General features: G+C 38.1%; 1 protein-coding gene across 1 annotated transcript in view; it reads right to left on the minus strand.

Moving 5' to 3' along the window:
* Positions 1–292: 292 nt before the first annotated feature.
* The window catches only part of LOC136874453 (uncharacterized), a 508,056-nt gene continuing 487,376 nt past the window's right edge, over positions 293–20,972 (minus strand). Inside the window, exons 4-6 of the mRNA XM_068227908.1 lie at positions 12,271–12,404; positions 4,871–5,111; positions 293–669 (exon numbers count right to left, since the gene is read on the minus strand). Of these exons, the coding sequence (XP_068084009.1) occupies positions 593–669; positions 4,871–5,111; positions 12,271–12,404 (452 nt within the window). The 3' untranslated portion in view covers positions 293–592. The remainder of the gene's footprint in view (positions 670–4,870; positions 5,112–12,270; positions 12,405–20,972) is intronic.

Consider the following 20,972-nt stretch of genomic DNA (forward strand, 5'->3'; position numbering starts at 1 on the left):
CATTAATACTTGCCTAAAATATTTAAAATAATGTAAACATTTACCTACCTAGATTATTTATCACATTTCCTGAAAAACTGCAGAAAACGTCTTGGCGGCGTTTTGGAATCCACATCTTCAATTGTAAGCATTCTACGTTAAATAATAAGACCCCTATTCACAACAAAAGAATAATTACATAATCATAATTCACATTTATTCTCCATAACATATTTTATATTCAATTGAATTTAACTCCAACGTATTTTATACATGATATATTTGTTTTGATAAGCAGTCCATCTGAGTTTACTCAATCTGAGAAGAATATCTGGAATTCTTCTCAGAATGAAGAGACGAAAACAGGATTAGAGTTGTCCCACTTCAGGGATGAAATACACCGAAATATTTCAACAACACGCTCCTCAGGAACACTTGGTCACTCCACCGAACATTGAGCACACCCATCTCACATAAACATTAAACAAGTGAGTCTTTGAAACGTCCACTAAACTCGTGTCCTTGCACTTCAAGCTGGTTCCGAATTGCTCATCGATTTCGCATCAAGAATGTTTTCTTTCTTAGAGAGCGTTGGGGAGGCTACGTCTTACTGTCAGGAGGAAGCCAATCGTTGCAACGCGCTCACCAGCGCAATTAAGATTATGTGTGACGATGATATGATGGGACGGACTACAAACAAAAGAAACAATATTACAAGTACATTCAAGTTATTTATTACAAATAGTGTAATTAATAGGAGCTTGATACATATTTCTGAATACTTAGTCAAGTGATTAGTAATAATAATAACAACATTAATAACAATAAAATACAGCAATAAAATAATAATTAATTATTATTATCATTATTATTATTATTATTACTGATAAATACGTTGTAATTGGGATATAATTAAATTGCAGTTCTAATCTACACTAATATGTCAACGAAATGAGCACAAAACAAATATTACATAACAACGGCTAAAATTAACAAAAATACACCCTTGAGGAAAATTATTAAACGAAAGTGTACGAAAACGGGGGATTTCACGAACGTAAAGAAAATAATAAAAAGGAACATTGAAATGGAACAGAATACGTCACAGTTAAAAAGTAGTCTACTTACGACAAGAATAATATAACAATTAAAGGCAGTCGAATAGAAAATATTTTGAAATTTGCGGATAATTCTGAGTACATGATGATGATGATGATGATGAATCTGTAATTAGAAAGCGCTGTATCAGCACCTGCTGGAGCAGTAGTAATTGACTTCTCTCCTAAAACAAAAATACTACTACAGATCCTACAGCGCAGGCTCTGAAATATTTGGGCTGTAATAAACCACAAATCGTTACACTTATAAACCCGAAGAGAAGTGCACTAGTGCACCGTGTCCTCAAACCAACGTCCTCACCCTGTCCATCTCACAGGGGAAAGCAGAGGATGAGAAAAGCAGATCAGAGGGGAGAGGTGTTTCAATATCCTCAATACAAAATCTGAGAGCCAGAGGAAAACTCTTGTAGTACCTTGGTAATATGTTCTATATAGTGTTCTATGCTAATAAACCAGTTCATTGCCTGTAGTTCACAGCACTCTCGTCGAACTCGATTAAAATTAACATAGTCGTATTCAAGATCATTACTAATTATTTTGACGAACACATAACACTACACGCAATGTGGCGCTTGAGTAATAGCCACGGGATGTTCTCCTGTCTCCATCCAGTATTCCAAAATAGTCTCGGAGTGTTTGTGGACCATGCACTTCTTTCTATAACAAATACCACTTCAGCTGAGTGTTGTGGAATCTGGGCTAATTCTAGGCCCTCATGGTATGATTTGCATTTTTGCGGATATTACCTTTACTTAACTCGGAAGTTAGTAGGCATGAATGAGAAATCAGGCTCGATACTAATAACACAGTGCAGCAAAATGACCATCCGCGCAACATACATGGTATAATCGTGGGCACCATATAACACAAGAAGACACATACAACCCACAACATAAGAATATGATTTCTGAAGCTAGATCGAATTTTGTTCCATAGACATTGAACATGCCGCCCGAGATCTGTTTTCTATGAAAATGAATGACAAGGATTTTGTTCATCTCTCCGTCGGAGTTCAAATGTGTTCATTTCGGTTCACATAACAGAATAATTTCACTGCCCGTTATCAACATAAAATTGGCAAAGTCCGTTGATCATTACAATACTTTAATCCCATACACGAATAAAAGTAAATTCACAATTTTACTGTACATTAATGATTTGAGTTATAGCTGATAAATTCTTTGAAGTACCTTAAAATTATTAAAAGTTTGGTCAGCATTACTGCGCCCCCTGTGATGAATGACATCGTGATAATTATGGGGGAACCCATGGTAGTAGAAGAATAACATTTGAACGTCAGCCGACAGGAATATTTACATAACAGGGGTAAATGTCCAAGAATATCTTGAGAAGGGAGGTATTGCTACGGAATCTGCTTTGTTAACACTAATAAAAATATGACAAACTAGCCATAGAAAAATAAATTAATGAAAAAAATTGAAATCATTTTCCACAAAATAGTAATGAACAATAGCCAAGTTCGAATTTTTCCTGTTATTTCTGTTAATTACTATTGGGACAACAGTATATTAAATTGTAATACTATATTTTTAAATAATTAAATTCCTTGATGCACAAAGTGTGAGTGGTCTTTTTGTTCTTCGGCAGAAAAGTACCACAGGCCTACAGGTACAAGTATCAGGTAACATTGAAAAACAACGACCCTAAGATCTGAAGAGATAGGAACAAATATCCTCCTCATAAATCCGTTGAAATTAGTATAACTCGGTGAAAATATTTTCAGTTGGTCAAACATAATTTTTAATATAATACAGTAAAAATGAGCCATAAAAACGGGAATGAAGAAATTTCATTGAACTCTTGTATTATCATTGTTGTCGTGAATAACCAGGCACCCACGTTACTAAAAAAACATATTTAGTCCAATCATGCGATCAACAAGAGTGGAATTTTCATACGTTTTAGCGATTTGCATGGGGAATTTAGTACATTTAATACCTAAACACACAATATCCCTACAAACTGACATCGAACAATCATTGGTATAATTACCCAAGTTCAATTTTAAAAATACGGGCTACATTGAGAAAACAAGAGGGTAACATCAATTTTCTACACTACCTAATAATGTTATATATACGACGGCGAATCTAAAAGTAAGTTACACTAACTCGCCGCGAGAGCACGCTGTGTGTCGAGACCATAGCCAATGTGAAGTAAGCTATAGTAACGGTTTACACGTCCGATAGGAAGGATGGTGTTGTATCCCATCGTGTTGTGTGTGCAACAATGGCGCGTCAACTGGATGTTCACTTCAAATAGCAGGTGAGTGCATCGATATGGGTTAAATGGCTCACTTGCACTGACTTTCGTCGTGAAATCCCTGCTGAATGTGGTAAGCGTGCATTTTCTCGCCCAGGTATTGTAAAATGGTGTTTGCAATTTGACATCGGACGTACGGATCTCACGGACGAATATCCCGAATGCAGTCCCGCAAAGTCCAGTACCGTTGCAAATGTTGACTGTCCGGATGGGATCGTTAGAAAGAATCGGCGTATACCACTCTAGGAAATTGCCAGCATGCTGAACATTTCGTATGGCAGTGTGTTCTCCATTGTTAACCAGCACCTTGGATTTCGTAAACTGTGTCAAAGATAGGTCTCACGTCTGCTCACCGATGTTCGCAAGGGACAACGTTTCCAATCATAATGGGATTTTTGCGACGGTATTCTGTGGAGGGCAATGATTTTCTGCGACGAATCATCACAGAGGATGAAACGTGGGTTCACCACTTAACCCCCTAAACAAAGAGAACATCTATGGAAAGGAAGCACACCACATTACCATCACTAAAGGAGGCCATGGTTCAACCTTCAGCAGGAAAAGTAATGGCGACAGTGTACTTTGACATGGAGGGTGTGTTGCATGTAGAATGTATGTCGAAAGGCACGGCAATCAATTCGGCTTCAAACTGTCAAACGTTGAACCGATTGCATAAGGTAATTAAAGAAAAGCGATGGGGAAAATTTAGCGTCGGTGTTATTTTGTTGGAAGATAACTTAACACTTCGTACGGCTCGCCAAATGTCCGAACTGCTGCAGCGATTCAAGTAGGAGGTATGGCAACATCCTCCATACAGTCCAGACTCAGCTCCATGCGATTATTATGTGTTCAGTAAGCTGAAGAAAGGCCTCGGGGGACGACGATTCCGAAACGATGAGGAGGTGAAAGCAGCTGTCTCCAGTGGTTACATAGCGTTGGAGGTGATTGCTACGCATCCAGAATCGAAAAGTTGTTTAAACGTTGCGAAAAATATTTACAATCTCTTGGGGACTATGTGGAAATGTAACCTTACATTGTATGTTGTCATGGCCGTATTGCCTATGTGTAGGTGCTTTCGTAAATGGCCATAAATTGGCAGTATACAATTTCTTTACCTTTCGATTCGAACTCCAAAAACCGTTTTGCTCGGCTGTGGGACAGATTTAACCTGCAGATTTTTAATCTACTTCTAACAACTCATAAACACGTTTACATATCGGAAACGCTTCACTGAACAATACTTTTATATAATTTATAAAATGATTTTTCATTATTTTAAGTGTTTCTAAGAAATTGAACCTGTCATATTGACTGAATTGAATGTTTCCTTCTATCACTAATGAAGTATTTATTTAACTTTATAACTTTGAGTTTTCGACGTGTGATTAAAATTATCCTTGATTAATGAACCTATTCACTTTATCACTGCAAACACCTTGAGTTTTATATCATGAATTCTATTGTCATATGCAAATAAATATAAAACATACCATTGTTAGAGAATCGCTCTTGAGCTAATCCCATGTTCGTGAGTGCGTTGAGTGTTGACGTGACAGCTACACTCCAGGTTCGGTTGCCCACTGTGGATGTACACCGCAGTTCCATTTCTCTCGTATAAGGATTCAAGTATCGTTTCTCTGTTACAAAATTAAGTCCCAGGGTCGTCGAGTAGAGACCCTGTTCGTCTGCTATGGGTGACACTGTGTCCCGCTCCTCTTGCCAACCGTCGGCCTGCAACAGGTACAATGATATATGACTTGAAGGGGTTGCTACGTTAGCTATTTTGGAGCTAAATCTAGCCTTGTTATGTACATATTCACACATGTTTTGTTCAGAAGACCTCCAAGGGTTATTTTTGTCACTTTCCATAAATTCTGAGTAAATACTACGGATATATTGAGATCAGCTCGTTTAGTATTCTTCATTTAATAAGATAACCGTGTATAACTTAATATTAAATTTTGAAATGTCCGCTTTTATTGCCCGAATTTGTCTTCCAATTTTATATTTACTTTATGATCCTACTTATTTTTAAAACCTCTATTCAATCGTATTCGTTACCTATATAGCCCAAATGAACACAAAATATACTCATATAGTAGAGTACCTTTATTTTATCCTGATCCATACAGAAATCTCCCAGTTAGACCATTCCTTGGGGAAAGTATATTTTTAAAAACACACACAAAAAAAAAACAGGTGTATAAGACTAATCTGAATCTTACGACAAGTATATCTGCATGGATGAACAGCCCCTTCCCACCGTCGCGGATCGCAAGCAACCTGGAGCGGAGCATCGCTTACACGCCGCTCATCTCATGACCAACTATCACTGTCTTATCCACCCCTCCCCACCTCACTAAGGTATCCAGTAGCAGAGGAGGCCATCAAGGAAAAAATCTTGTTTAATGATAACTGTCCTATCCCAACATTTTCAGTCTGATAGCAACTCAGCTGTCTATTACCATCCATGCAGACACACCCTATGACTTCCTAAGTTGTGATATCCGTCAGCTAGGGAAACACACCCCCAAACGTCCTTCCTTCACTGAGTTAAAGCACGCAGTCCTTCCAACTCCTTCTACTACCACTAAATCTTATTTTTGAACCCTTGATCTATAGTTACAACTAGACCCTGAAGTTTTCGTTACACACTATTGATCCACACACAGTCCTTCCAGTCCTTCCAGTCCTTCCCTACTAAATCTAAGATCTGCTTCTTACTCTTAAGAATTTGTTTCGTCACTCACTCATTCATAGTAACTGGAGTTATACAATCCCTTAACACTCACTCCTGGTCTTTTTAAAACGCTTGGCTTATAGTCTTAACAATCTGGATACCGGAGTTTTCTTTACACACTACTGATACACACAACACTTACCTCAAATTTTCATTACGTTTTCAAACAGGTCTTTCTCATTACATCTAAAAATCTACTGACATTAGTCGTAGTTATTTCAATTCCTTACTGGAGTCTCCCATACACACTACTGATACACACAACACTTACCTCAACTTTTCCTTTACACTCTTTACAAACATCTTCCACACTACATCTGTTTTATGGCAGCCAACTGACTCTCATCCATGAATTTTCTTCTAAAAACTAGAGATCCCTTACTGTCTTTTAGCAAGTGAAAATCGTATCGGTTTTCACCACATAGCTGTCCGGCTCCATGGCTAAATGTTTAACGTGCTGGCCTTTGGTCACAGGGGCCTAGGGTTCGATTCCCAGCAGGGTCTGGAATTTTAATCACTATTGGTTAATTTCTCTGGCACGGGGGCTGCGTGTATGTGTCGTCTTCATCATCATTTCATCCTCATCATGACGCGCAAGTCGCCTACGGGAGTCAAATCAAGAGACCTGCACCTGGCAAGCCGAACTTGTCCTCGGACACTCCCGGCACTAAAAGCCATACGCCATTTTTTTTACCACACAGCAAACATATCGTGTTGTTCCTTTCCAGTCACCAGTCTTTATTCATATACATACCGAATAACCACAATATCAGACCTCTTCTTGCCGTTATATTAACGTTCCCTATCTACATGTTAATCTCTTGACTTATTCTATTGAACATCCTGAGTGACGCTCTACTCCTGCATTCAGCCTTTGCTTTTGGATATCTTTCACTCTTCTTACAATATTCTTCCAATTTGTTCTTTTATTATTTACACAGTCACTCTCCCATTAATGACCCAACCCTAGATTCTCTAAATTAATTTTCACCTTATCTGCCCATATAATCCATATCTGCTTTTACTCTGTTGCTGGTATGCTATCAGCAGGAGTTGACTCCGTCCCCTTCTTTCTCTCTTAACCAGTAACTTATCACTCTGTTTAACATATCTACTTCATGCGTTCGTTGCACATTAATCTTGCTCCCGCATTGGCAGCACAGTATGGGAGACCCATTAAATTATATTAAATTTACTAACTACCTGATTCTATACTTCACTTTCCTTCTCCAGCTCCCATACCTCGACCCCGTATAAAACTCTACTTTTAACTACCGTTTGAAAAACCATCCTCTGGACCTTATTCTCAATATTCTGGAAATGTTTTCTAATATCCTTATTACCGAGAGTGCCGCTAATCCTTTCCTCTTAGATTGTTCAATTTGGTCGGAACAACTCCCGTTCCTGCTCATAAGAATATCCAAATAATGTAAAGTATGCGATGCCTCAATTGTCTCATATTTTATTTCCCATTTCCTCTTTGGTTTTCTTCTCCTATCTATTGTACACACCATTAGCTTTGTCTTACTAGTATTGATTTTCAACGACCACTTACTGGCAAACACCATCACATCATTAATACTTTTTGTAGTCGTTCGGCTGTCAACGCCAACAAGAGTACATCATTCGCAAAGATTGAGCCCAGAATTACTTGCAGAGGACAAATCCATTCATCCCCACCGTGCCCTTTTAATACATCGTTAATGAATAACAAAAATAATACGGGAGATACGTAGTTTGTAACCATGCGTAACCTTATTTTTGATCCATTGCATTTACTTACTAACCCATCTTCAAATCTAACACTACAGTACACTTCTCATATATTGCCTCAAGTGCTTTTCTCATATTTTACGAAACCCCAATCCGGCCCAGTCTCTCGAAAAATAGCTTTACCAAACTCTGCAAAACACTTGAATTTCTTACTGCCACTTTCCAAAACACAGATGTTATGCCATTTAATCCCCCTGCAGACCCAATATTCAACTTTACCAGCACTACTAATGAATCTTCCGTTATCTTTCCATCCAAGACCGCACTACCCAACTCTGGCTCTCCCCCTATCTCTCTCGTCAATCCCTATCTAATCCATATGTCTCTTCCCCCTAATAATCTCTGGAAGTATTGAACACATCATTCAAAATGAATATTGCCCTCTCCCTGTCTCCTCCCCCTCTATATATATTATCTTGATTCACTCCCACACCTTACCTCTTTGGTTACCCTTTTACGATCCTTATTTATTGCCTCCGCTTGTTCCTTCCGCCATAACATCTTCCTTTCAACAAACATGTTCTTATACATGCTATGTAGTCTACAACATTCTACTTCTTCTCCAAATCCCTCCTTCTTCCTACACACACTTAAAGCCCCTCTTCTCATCTCCCCACATTTCTTATTGTACCGCCTCTCTTGTCCTTTCCTTCTTGCTCTACCTTTTACCACACCTGCTACACACTTGATCAGTTTTTCTAATAATTCTAAGGCCATATCCACATTATTAACCGCAACGCTACTTTAATCCCACTCTTGATGATTTGGAAGTTCTCATTTAAATAATGACTTAATTTCTCTTTTATCTCGTCTGACCATTTATATTTAACTTGACTCGTGCCCTTCCACCTACCCTCACCCTCTATTCCCCTCTTCTCTTCTTCCTTCATCTCTCTCACAGTAATATACCGGGTGGTACAGCTGCTCCTATTCACGCAGTTTTATGCAACCCGCAGATTATAGTCGAACCTAAAAATATTGACCTTGACTACTCACTACAATGTCTGCTCTTACAACGCTCTCCATAATTCGTTTATTCTTGTCAAGCAAATCAGCATTAATGATAAAATACCGATTGATGGTAAAGAATCGTGAAAATTATGTGTCGCAGAAACGTCCTGTACAGAGAATATTATTGGTGAATGACTAGAAGTAGCAGCAACACAACAGCGCTAAGCAGCAACCCGTGATAGCCGAGCTTGCTAAAAGTTAGAGGAGTGTACCGGTGTTCGTTAGTAGGCGGTTCGAGTCCTGTATACGACGAATATTTTAATTGCGTTGTCGATGTTCGTGAGAGTCGTGTTGTTGACGACAAATCTAAATCATGATCAGTTCTGATATTGCAGGTACTCAGCTATGTTTGTTTTTGAAGGAGCTCTTAAAAGAGCTATTTGCAATAAAGTGAGATTGTACCGACAGCGGTGCGATGGGCTTATGCATGGCCATTCGATTAATGAAGCAAATGTTCAAAATGACCACCTGCTTCGTTAATGCACATCTGAGCACGGTGGAGGAGAGACATTCTTGCTTGCTGCAACATATGTGGTGGAATCTGCCTGCAGGCTTCCGTGATGAGCCGCCGTAAATGATTCGGGCTCTCAGGCTCCTGCTCATAGACTCTTTCCTTTAAATAACCCCAGAGGAAAAAGTCGAGTGGAGTAAGGTCAGGTGATCTAGCCGGCCATGTGACCGGACCCCCTCGTCCAAACCATCGTCCAGGATATATCCTATGCAAGTGGTTCCGAACTGCCAACGACCAGTGTGGGGGAGCTCCATCCTGCTGGAACCACATCCGTAACCGTGTCATAAGGGGCACATCCTCCAATAAGAGTGGGAAGTACTCACGAAGAAACTCTAGATAGCGTCGTCCCGTGAGGTTTCATTCGAAGAAATATGGTCCAATTATCTTGCCACCTAGTATCCCGCGCCACACGTTGACGCCCCATTGTACCTGAAATCGAGCTCCCCTGATCCAGTGAGGATTTTCAACGCTCCAGTAATGGAAGTTGTGACAATTAACAGTTCCGTAGTTGTGAAATCTGGATTTATCACAAAAGAGAATGTCCATTAAGAAATTCGCATCAGCTTCAACTCTTTGCAATATCCATTGCGAAAATTCTATCCGTTTTGGAAAGTCATCTCCGTGAAGTTCCTGGTGCAGCTGTTGATGGAAAGGGTGGAATTTATGGCGGTGCAATATTCGCAGTACAGATACATGACTGATGTTCAGTTCATTTCCTATGGCCCGTGAGCTTGTGTGCGGGTTGTATGCAGTTGCATTTTGAACAGCTTCGTCGTTATTTCCAGACGTCACTGGAGCATCCCGAACGGGGGGTAATGTATGAAATGACCCCGTTGCACGCAACCGTCTTTCAACACGTCGAAATGTATCTGCAGTTGGCAACCTTCGTCCAGGAAATCGTTCTTGATACAAGCGTCTGGCTTTCCGTGCATTTTGCCTTGCTTCTCCATAAAGTAGTACCATATTCACATAATCATCCCGTGAATACATAATGTTTGCTTTCGTCCTAACCGTACAGTACGTGCTCACACGTTGCTGCAAGGATTACGATATGCTGTTTCATGTGCCCTACGTATGAAGTGTAGACCGCTGTTAGTTGGTCTTCGAGTCGAACGTGCGCAGTTGCTTGGTTGAATGGGTGGGTCAAAATGTTGACAACACGTGCACTGCGCTTCATTCCCTGTAGTCGTTTGCCATATGGAAGTCGCATGTTATTATGTATGCTTTCTTTGTAAAGGTGGCAAATTACTTTTGAGACTTAAGAACGTTAAATATTTATTACGAATGGCCTTACAAGTATAATATAAAAAAAATTGAAAACCTCGTATCTATATTCGAACTCTAAATGCCTGCTAACATATCGTATGCTCGCTGCGATTTGTGCCATGTAGCTACTGCAGGCGACAAAGAATTGGTCTCGTAGCTCTGTACTAATGGAATTACCTAGGCTATCGGTTCGATACTGATCGTTGATGTTAAAAGTTCTGAACTCGAATGTGCAAACACCACAGTGAACTAAAGAATCGCGTCTCTCTTACGCCCAGATAGTTGCAACCATTTTCTACGCGTTACTTGGTTGAATGAGTCCAGCGTTATGTTTCAGGTGGTATTCAAAATCGGTGCGTATGTGGCGATATTTATGATACCTGTTTATTATAACTTCCGTAGAAGAATATCGGAGACTTCAGAAAGGTCTTCGTAAACGATGCCTAGGCGAATACGAAATGACATTAAAAAATGCATGACTCAAGAATGGTTGGAACCCTTCCTGCTTCAAGTAACCTATCGAGGTACGTCATCCATACGTAATTCCGCGCAGCTATTTGCAACGTACAAGCGCCGTTCTTGTAACTCTGTATTCACGAGGAGAGCGGAAGTTCCCGCTTCGACAAGTTACTGATGAGTTACAGCCTTATGGTCCCGTTTTATGCCTTTTTTGATCGCTCTAACGGTAGTAATTACATGGCGTAAGCTATCACATCTGCTGTACAGCATTTGCGTGCCACAGATTATAAACTACAGTGCAAAACACGTTTCTATCAATTTCGATGTGATGAGACTGTACAAAATGGTGGTGCATTGACATGTCTGTAATTGGTCTTACCCTATCACGTTTTCTATGATACCACGACCGCCCTTTCTATCAAAAGAAAATGGCCTCTTGGACCAATCAGGTGCGCAATTCTCTACCGACAGCTATAGGCGTGTTTATGGTTTGTACAGTATAGTAACATTTCGTAAAAATTAGTAGAGTATTGGACACCGCTCTACATAAAATGGTGCAGTGTTTTTGAGATGGACCTCACTTACTGCCTCTTGTACCATTTTTCCATTGTGCGGAAAAGTCTACATCGGGTTAACTGCACATAACATTGCTGTAAGGTGTTGCGCAAGATGGGACTAAGAGGCATTTACGTCCTAGCTGGTTTCATATATTCGGGAAAAAATAGGGGCAGCTGTACCACCCGGTATTTTGGCGCGTGGTATGATTCTGCACAATCCACTACTTCTATCGTAATTATTCTATCCAGCATGTCTCCAGAACTGATCATCAAATCAATTACACTCCCTCCTAACTTTCCTGTGTATTTCATCTTCCCATTTTCATCTCCTCTCCACCGCCTATTCAAAATATACATATTACCTGCTGCAAATAAACCCAATAGTATTACCATAATACTTCCTCTCTTTATCCTCCGCTCTTGTCTAAATTTTTCTCGAAGGTAATAGCGTAACAGTTTGAAAGTGTCACACCAAAAATAATTTACTTTATTCACACGATCTATAAACTTAACTTGCTGCTTCAGTTTTGTTTCAGCTAAGAATGAAGAAAAAGGAAAGAATAAGAGAAATACCTCTACACCATTTATAAACCAGGCGAGCTGGGCTGGTGGGTTGGACTTAGCAGAGATACAGGAGGCCCGCACGCTGTCTCCGATGAAGTAGCTTGACAGAACACCTTCGATCATCGGATCATCAAGAGGGAGGGCTGAAACAATTTTCAACAATAATACTTAAATCATGGTATATTCGCAATAATGTTGGTGGTGATAGGCATGTTAAAGGAAACACATCTAGAGGAATTTCAATGTATGTTAGCGCATATCATTATGTTGAGCCTTTTCCTATTTCGGAAATAGGACTGACAAATTTCGGGGGTCGCAATCGAATAGTGGTCTAGAAATAAAGCGCCAAATCATAAAATTTTTACGTTCTTTTACGAAGTTATTTAAAGAGACTAAAGCATATTAAAAGGATATTGTTCTTCCGGAGCCCTGCTTAGGGACACTGTTATTCCCAATGCTATAAGTCGCACGTGATACTGTTTCGGAAACTATAGAAGTGGTAATAGAAAACAGTGAATTATGTAGTATATCTGAGGACATTAACTTAGTTCTGCTCAAGGTAAACAAGATATGAGATTTCACGACAACTGTAACACGTTAATTTGCTGACATTGGCAGAATATTAATAGATCTCTTATTGTTGGTAAATTATTGAATGTTTTACCAAATAAATATTGCAAATAATTTGTAACATCGGAAATATTGCCCTATCCTCAAAATAGAACGCTGGGCTTAAATGGGTTACAATGAAAAGAGGAATGAAATTGATATTTCAAAGAACAAAATATCTGATACGAGACGTATTTTAAACTACACTAATATGTGGGACATGAAACAAATAGTTTACAAACGGCAGAAAGAATGTTTTATGTCAGCTGGGAAATCAAATCATAAATAGGCCTGCATATTATTCTGACTAGGAATTACACATAATCATGGAAGTGCAAGTGCTCTTTTTTTTCGTCAGTCCTATTTTGAGGTTAATCAATCCGACAATATGGGAGGCTGTGGAAATTTCTTAAGATTGTTATTATTAATGCACCGTATACATACACTTGCTGAAAAATATATTGAAGATGGAAAATTAAGGATAACTGAACACAAGTCTGGAACATAATCATAAGTTTGAATAAAGCAAAAGTACGACTCTGGCACAGTGTTCTGAATTTAACGAAACTGTACATCAGAAAATATTTTGGGGAGATTACTAATATCTAAAAGTGTTGTGTGAACGAGGAATATTTGATCCATATAAAGCACGGTTTTTAATCAAATCTTACTAATTGAAGTGTTGGACGGCCGGAGGGAAATTTCAGTCGTTATGTTCAACATGGAAAGGTCGTCAATATGAGGTTTCATATCCCAATATTCAATCCAAGAGGATGAAATCGACGAAATTATACATCCATAAATTTTTCCTTTCATCCAATGTTTCCCCGTGCAATTTGGTTCCTTTTTCAAAGAAATTTAGTTTTCACTTTAAATTTAATAAAATTTTAGTGTTAGCAAAGGCGGACGGAGTAACACAGGCTTTCTTCATAAGCAGGATATGAAACAAAATCTTACTTATTATGGAAATCTACGCCAGCTATAAAACATGTTTGGGGTCATTTCTGTTCATTAACTGGGTACCATCCTTATGAGTATTATGTTATGCACCTGAGTAGTTAGTACCTTATGGCAAGGAATATACGAGTAGCCTAGCGTCTGGAGGTGATCGAAAGAGTAAGAGATTTCATACGATTACGTATTAAAATTATCGATCGCATGGGAGTATTGGAGGTATGTCTTAAGTTATAGAAATTCATATTGATTTACACATCCTGTTGCTGTTGTGATCGGCATGTATAAACGATTTTCTATGTTTGTTTCGTTTCGCTTTTTTAACACCTGGATGCTGATTAATATATATATATATATATATATATATATTAGAGCGAATCAGCTCATTTGCATCAGTTTTGATTCAGGCTAGTTTGAAAGTGATCGTTGTCGCAGCTTGTCTTAGTATTGTGGCGTAGTTTTCCATATTTAGATCGCATATGTCTTCAGGATTTTTAGTAAATTATTTAAATTTGTTAGAAGATTACTTTATTCTTGTCATATTATGGCAAAGAGGAATCGGAAGAAATGAATAGCGGATTTTATGAAATGAAATATCAACTGACGGAAAACTGAATATCAAATATGTAATTGGGAATAGAACGTAATTCTAAACTTTCAGTATATAATATTTTATTAATATGTAAATATTCCCCGGGTATATCTGTATTTCTAAATTCATATCTTGTGGAATTTAGCTCGAAAAAGTCGGATATGGACTACTTTGTTATATATTATTCAGAATGTCCGTCAACCTGTAGTTGCAAATTTTAGTATATGAAACTATCGTCATGTTTCAAATATACACATTATTGTTTCATTATTGATCTAAAAATTGTTACGATTACTGCTACGCTTGAGGTGAAATGAATTAGTGTCATTATTTGTGCCATTGCACGAGATGACTACGCATCTCATGTTGCCAATTCAACAACAACCTAAATTTGTTGGAACCTATCAGTTCATGCAAACTAGAGTGACTCACCCTGATCAAAGAAGAGAGAAGAAGCCAAGGCTGAATTTGCAATATTAATAATACTTTATCCATTAGATTCCGTTTTACCACCGACTCAGTCCAATATGATAGACGAGAAAAGCTGTGTGACTGGACCACACATGAATAAACACGTTCCATTCACTTCAAGATCTACTGATGCATTCTACTTGCTCCTTAAAGAACTGAGAAAAGATTGAACAGTTTGAATTACTTACTCCCTAGGATATATGAATGCAAATTGACGAGCCGGGATTCTAAGGATAAATTCCGCTGTGTCCCTGATAATCAGTTATTTTGTAATCATAAAGAATGTTCATAGAACGCGAATATGTGTTTGGGTATTAAACAGGAATCAACAGGGTTAAAATTACGAAAATAACATGGATCTAAACAGAGATTTTCAATTGCCTTGGCTTAACAGTATCATTACATGAAGAAAATTGTAAACTAAATTTCAGAATCACAATAGTATGCCATGAACTGTGGCTTAAATGGAGATTGTTACGCTATAGTCTACAGTACGTGGATACACTCCTCCATCATAGGCATGGAAAACTGGTATTCACCACTGTTTAAAATAATAAACATAACAACCTACGTAACAGGGTTATATGAAGGACCAGGTATTATCGAACAGAAAAAGGAAATTATAATAATAATAATAATAATAATAATAATAATAATAATAATAATAATAATAATAATAATAATAATTATTATTATTATTATTATTATTATTATTATTATTATTATTATTATTATTATTGTTGTTGTACCGGGCGGTACACCTCCATGCCGCTAATTTAAATATTGCGCCAGTTGAAACTCCTCTACAGGAGAAAGACTGAACTTTAACAAACTGTATTAACTCAACGGTTTCTCGGAAGATGTCTCTACTGTAAATTTGGTAATTTTGAAGTGTTCTGAACTGTGTCTATTTCGAATTGTGTTTGTTTTGCCCTGTATCAAGAAGTGTGGACATTCTCTTCTAGATGTCTCTACAGAGAAAAGACTACGATTGTGCACTCTGGTGCGAAGTGATGGAACTGTTTTTTTAAAGAAACCTTGTATCCATAAGTTTGTTCGTTGTTAAATTTCTTTCTTTCAGTTTTGGGTTGGCAATATTGATCTCTGTTTCCGCCAGTTTTGAATTCAGCCAATCCCGAATTTTCTAAATTAATTTTCCTCCAATCCTAGGTTTCTTGTTCATGTTGTGTGTAACTTTTGGTGTTAGCCAATAAAGCGAAAGGGTGTGTCTTCTCATTCCTGAAAGGTCTCGAGTGTTCCACGAGGGTATATCAACCGCTGATTTTCTTGTCTCCACGCCACTTCAGTAACATCTTTCGCAGCGTGTGAATATGTAGCAGGGGGCGGGAAGCGCCTCTTTCTTCAAGCAGCAGTTCATCTACAAGGTAATGGCCTGTTAACATCTTCATTTCTTGCTAGCTCAGCAGTTTAACTCTCGGGGAGGGTTCGAAGCATTTTATATGTAACCTTTTCCTTTGAAAAGTAAATTTCCTTTCTGTGCATGTAAAAACTTCAAATCTCTTTTACTATAAAGCGGGGATAGAGAGTGCTTCACCCTCTCGAACTCCCCTTCATTGTGAATTTGAGGTGACTATGTTTTCGTAACCGTTTTTCTCTTCCTTCTTAAAGTCTTAAACTTATTTTGCTGACTAGTCACCTCCATAGATTGGGATTAGCCCCTGTATTATCGGCCTAGCGCCACATAGGTTTTTTTGACAAAAACGTTGTGTAGGAGTGCAAGTTATCGCCTCCATTCTATTTTGCATTATGGCCAGTAACTTAACCTGATGTTTTGTTTCCTTCATGTGAAGGCGCTGTAGGTTGGGTACAAGATACCCCTGTTTCACTGTATGTGTGCCTTGAGGGCAGTTAGGAGTGAAGTTTGTTGTGGCCTTCGATAGGCTTGTAAAATTGAGAGCAGGACTGCTCTTTCCTAATTTGATCTCTGCGTGCCTCTAGGAGGCTTAACATTGTAATTAGGGGCAAGTGCTCCTTGGCATGATAGGGTTTTCTGCCCCTTTGTTCATTTGGTAACTGGGTAAAGTTGAGCTATTCGCTCAAAGGTTGTAAGTGTGGGGCTCGAAGCCCAAAACTTGGTAAAAAACCCCTGACGGGAAAAATTATTTTGTACCTGACTTTGTTATTTCACCTAGTGGAAATTGTTGAATGTTGTTATCTGTTATTTGTCGATTTTGAAAAGAAAATATAACCTTTGTTAAAGTTTTAAATTAACTTTAATTTGGTAGTTGAGACCTATTCCAACCCGCACCTTCTTTCACCTCTGCTGTTCCACAGTACCCTCGGAACAATTATTATTATTATTATTATTATTATTATTATTATTATTATTATTATTATTATTATTATTATTATAGTGATTTGGCCTTGAGAATCTACTTGTAATTGTCCAAATAAGTGGCTTCTGCTTCGCCGCGTTATCCTACCCACTCATATGTTGCATTCCGGGAAAATGTCAGTGCGTTAAATATCACTAACACTGCGTAAAATTATTTTGCCTTCATACAAACGACCATAACAGAAACAGCATACCACTTGGCGTAAATTATATGTTGTATTATATACACTTTAATATAAAAATTATATATAGCCTACACAGGTTTATGTACACATGAGCAATCTACTTTATGTCTCCACTGCACTCCTTGACTTGCTTTATCTGGTCTGCTATTTCTCATGTCAAACGAATCTTCAGAGGACCACACGAAGGTGAATGAGTACAGAATTAAAATTCTTGAACGGGATTGGTATCGAATTCAGTGTTTCTGGTTACCTGGTGGACACACTCTCCTCCATCATAGGCATAGAAAACTAGTATTCACCACTGTTTAAATGAATAAACATAACAACCTACGTAACAGGATTATATGAAGGACCAGGTATTATCGAACAGAAAAAGGAAATTATTATTATTATTATTATTATTATTATTATTATTATTATTATTATTATTATTATTATTATTATTATTATTATTATTGCTATCTATGCAGCATATATTGCAGTGGCCTGGTTTAACTCACGGATGCTCTTCCTGATAGCAGTACTATGTAGAAAGATATCATTTTATGTTGGTTTGCAAAGTTATAAAAATGTGTGTTAAGGAAAAAAATGCACAACATCCAGTCCTCGAGGTAAAAGAATAGAACCTACAAGCATAAAATCCTTGCCCCGTCGGGGAATGGAATCTATGACCTTGAATCGATGGCTAAAATGCAGACAATTCGACCTGTAGCAGTACATAAAGCAACCTCCTATAACGACTGACAAACATATGAATGACCTTTCTTCGATGCATAAATTACGTTAATATAGGTAAATAACATGAAAATCAATACGGAGCATTACGTAAGTTTCCTGGAAGAACTCTAGTGAAAAATTGATTCCAATCAGCAATTCCTTGGTCTAGTAATTTTCGTACCAATTAATCTCATTTGTATGTGAGCAACTATCCAAAATAATCATAATAGAGAATTCATGCGGACGGTAATTTTAAAACTGCGTTCATGTTTCGGATGTTAAAACTTTGATAGGTCTTGTCTTACGGTGAGTGCGCTTTCATTATTGAATTTACTTGTCAGTGAATATTCATAAACTAATTAAATGCTTGTGTGGAAGTTTCCTTCAGCTGGAAAGCTTTTAAGTCATCGCCGTTAAGTGATGTTGCATCTCAGGACAGTTTTACTGGCAGAGTTAGCGGAGCGGATTGATTCACTGTGACACGACCATTAGTGGAGTGCAGGCTATTCATCCTCATCCGGAAAGGACAATTACATTACAGAAAGTGATCTGTGAATATCTCTGGTAGATCATCAATGATGGTTAGCTACAGTTAAGTACAGTTGGCTACAAAATGTTCCATATTACATTGGTATGAAGACGGTATTTCTGACAATAAATCTATATACCGGTACATTTACTCTAGATAAACACAAATACAATTTAAACTCAGTAAGTGTTTGTAACTTTATAATTCGGCGATACTCAAACCCTGATGATATGTGTTGACTCTGCAATATCCTTAAAATCAGGGTACATACTTTCAAACCTTAATGTAACGAAATCACGTGCTCGGGCTCCTGAACTCAAGATCCGATCCGATTGTTTGAAATACCGTTTGTTAGACAATGAGAGACCTAAGAGAAAATACAACACTTAACGTTTTATCCAGCCAAAGAAGTCGGCTGTGGCATAACATGCCATACACGACGACCGTCAAATAATTTTCGACGCAACTTCTGTCATTTGTAGAGAGAAACACTTGGTACCTAAAATATTCGTGAGGCGATGGGAATTTGCTAAATCATTTTAACAAAGGGGATGTTTAGATACTTGTAGCTATCCTCCATAGTTAACTCGACAATATTTTTCTCCTTGACTCTGTAGGGCCCGTGATTAATTACGTTTCTAACAGGTTCTCTCTGTCTTAATTTTGATTACTATGGAGTAACAGTTGGCAATAAAATCCATGTTATTGCTATGAAGACGATCCTAGTTGCAGTTTCGAAACGCGTCAGCATATGATAAGTGATACGGGGATTTATCGTGGTACGCAGATGTAAGGAAGCGCGTGGGGTGAACGGCTGGGCAAGGATCACCCTTAGTAACAGTTTTAAAGTTTTGGAAATTTTATTTCGTTTTTTCTGAAAATTCAGATAGAGTAATTTAATGAAAAAAACAAGAAACAGTTGAAATATTACTTGAGGCTATTCACATTAAACAACGATATCCTCAGATCCAACAGTACATTGGACTCAGAAGTCCGTAATCAGGTACAAGATTAATTGGGAGGAACTACGAGTCATTAACCTACATGTGAATGAACATAAATAGCTCCTGACTGGTACAACATCTTGAAAGAGCATAATTGTTCCGAACAAGTACACATTATAGAGTCTGAGCTCCAAAAACATAGAGGCTAGCCTCAATCAAGCAATATGTTGCTATTCACATTTTCAAGTACACTGGTAACCCTTGGGGTGAACCCACTTCATGGTGTTCATACACAGATTGCCCCATGGTGGGCTTATCAATTACAACATTTCACAACCAGGTAAAGTACTTCTCCCCAAGGAAACCTCAACGTAGGCAGGATTAACCGCTCAACCATAAAGAATATACAAATGCATATTGCCCATTCTACCAGGCCTAAAGAAGGAAAATAAAAACAACAAAAATAGGCCATTAACAAAAGGCAAGGAAGCGAAACACCAACACTCCTTATAAGAATATTCTGGAAAACACAAAAACCTAAGTAGGCTTAAGGCCCAATGACAAAGAGGATAATGCCATGTTAAAAAGGAGGCCGAGACAAACATAAAAAATTTATTGGATGAAAAATTTTAGTCACCCAGCTCAAAAGCAGAAGGGTAGCGCTCCGGGGGTCACTTTTGTGATTCCTTGCATTAAATATTATCCCAGTAGGGAATATGTATTGAGTCCGAAGACTGCGCAGAAGGTTCTACATTTCAGCAAGAAATATGAAAAGATTACATATTAGATTTTGAGGAAAAATTCTTAAATCTTCCCCTCGAAACACCCACCGGCACAATCACATGTTTAGATAAATTCTTCCTTTACCTGTCAGCGGTGGATCTTCTTCAGGCCGGCCTTCTGCCTCCTGCGTCCTGCCAACTCTAACCTCCGTGAAGTCGCATTCTCAATCACAGGAGCAAATCAGACAAGACAGACCTAATGCGCTCACCTTAAATAGAGGAGCTCCGCAGGTGAAAGTTCTAGAATATATCAGAATCCAGAGCGCTGATAGGCTAGATTTCCATACACACCCCTGGGTACTGATTGGTTAGAGAACTGAGTTACAGGCATGTGATAGGCAGATTGCATTATAGGAAGAATCAGGTGAAATGTTATCAATCAATCAATCAATCAATCAATCAATCAATCAATCAATCAATCAATCAATCAATCAATCAATCAATCAATCAATCAATCAATCAATCAATCAATCCATCAATCAATCAATCAATCAATCAATCAATCAATCAATCACTACTGATCTGCATTTAGGGTAGTCGCCCAGGTGGCAGATTCCCTATCTGTTGTTTTC

The sequence above is a fragment of the Anabrus simplex genome, chromosome 5, assembly GCF_040414725.1.
Source record: "Anabrus simplex isolate iqAnaSimp1 chromosome 5, ASM4041472v1, whole genome shotgun sequence".
NCBI classification, from domain to species: Eukaryota; Metazoa; Arthropoda; class Insecta; order Orthoptera; family Tettigoniidae; genus Anabrus; species Anabrus simplex.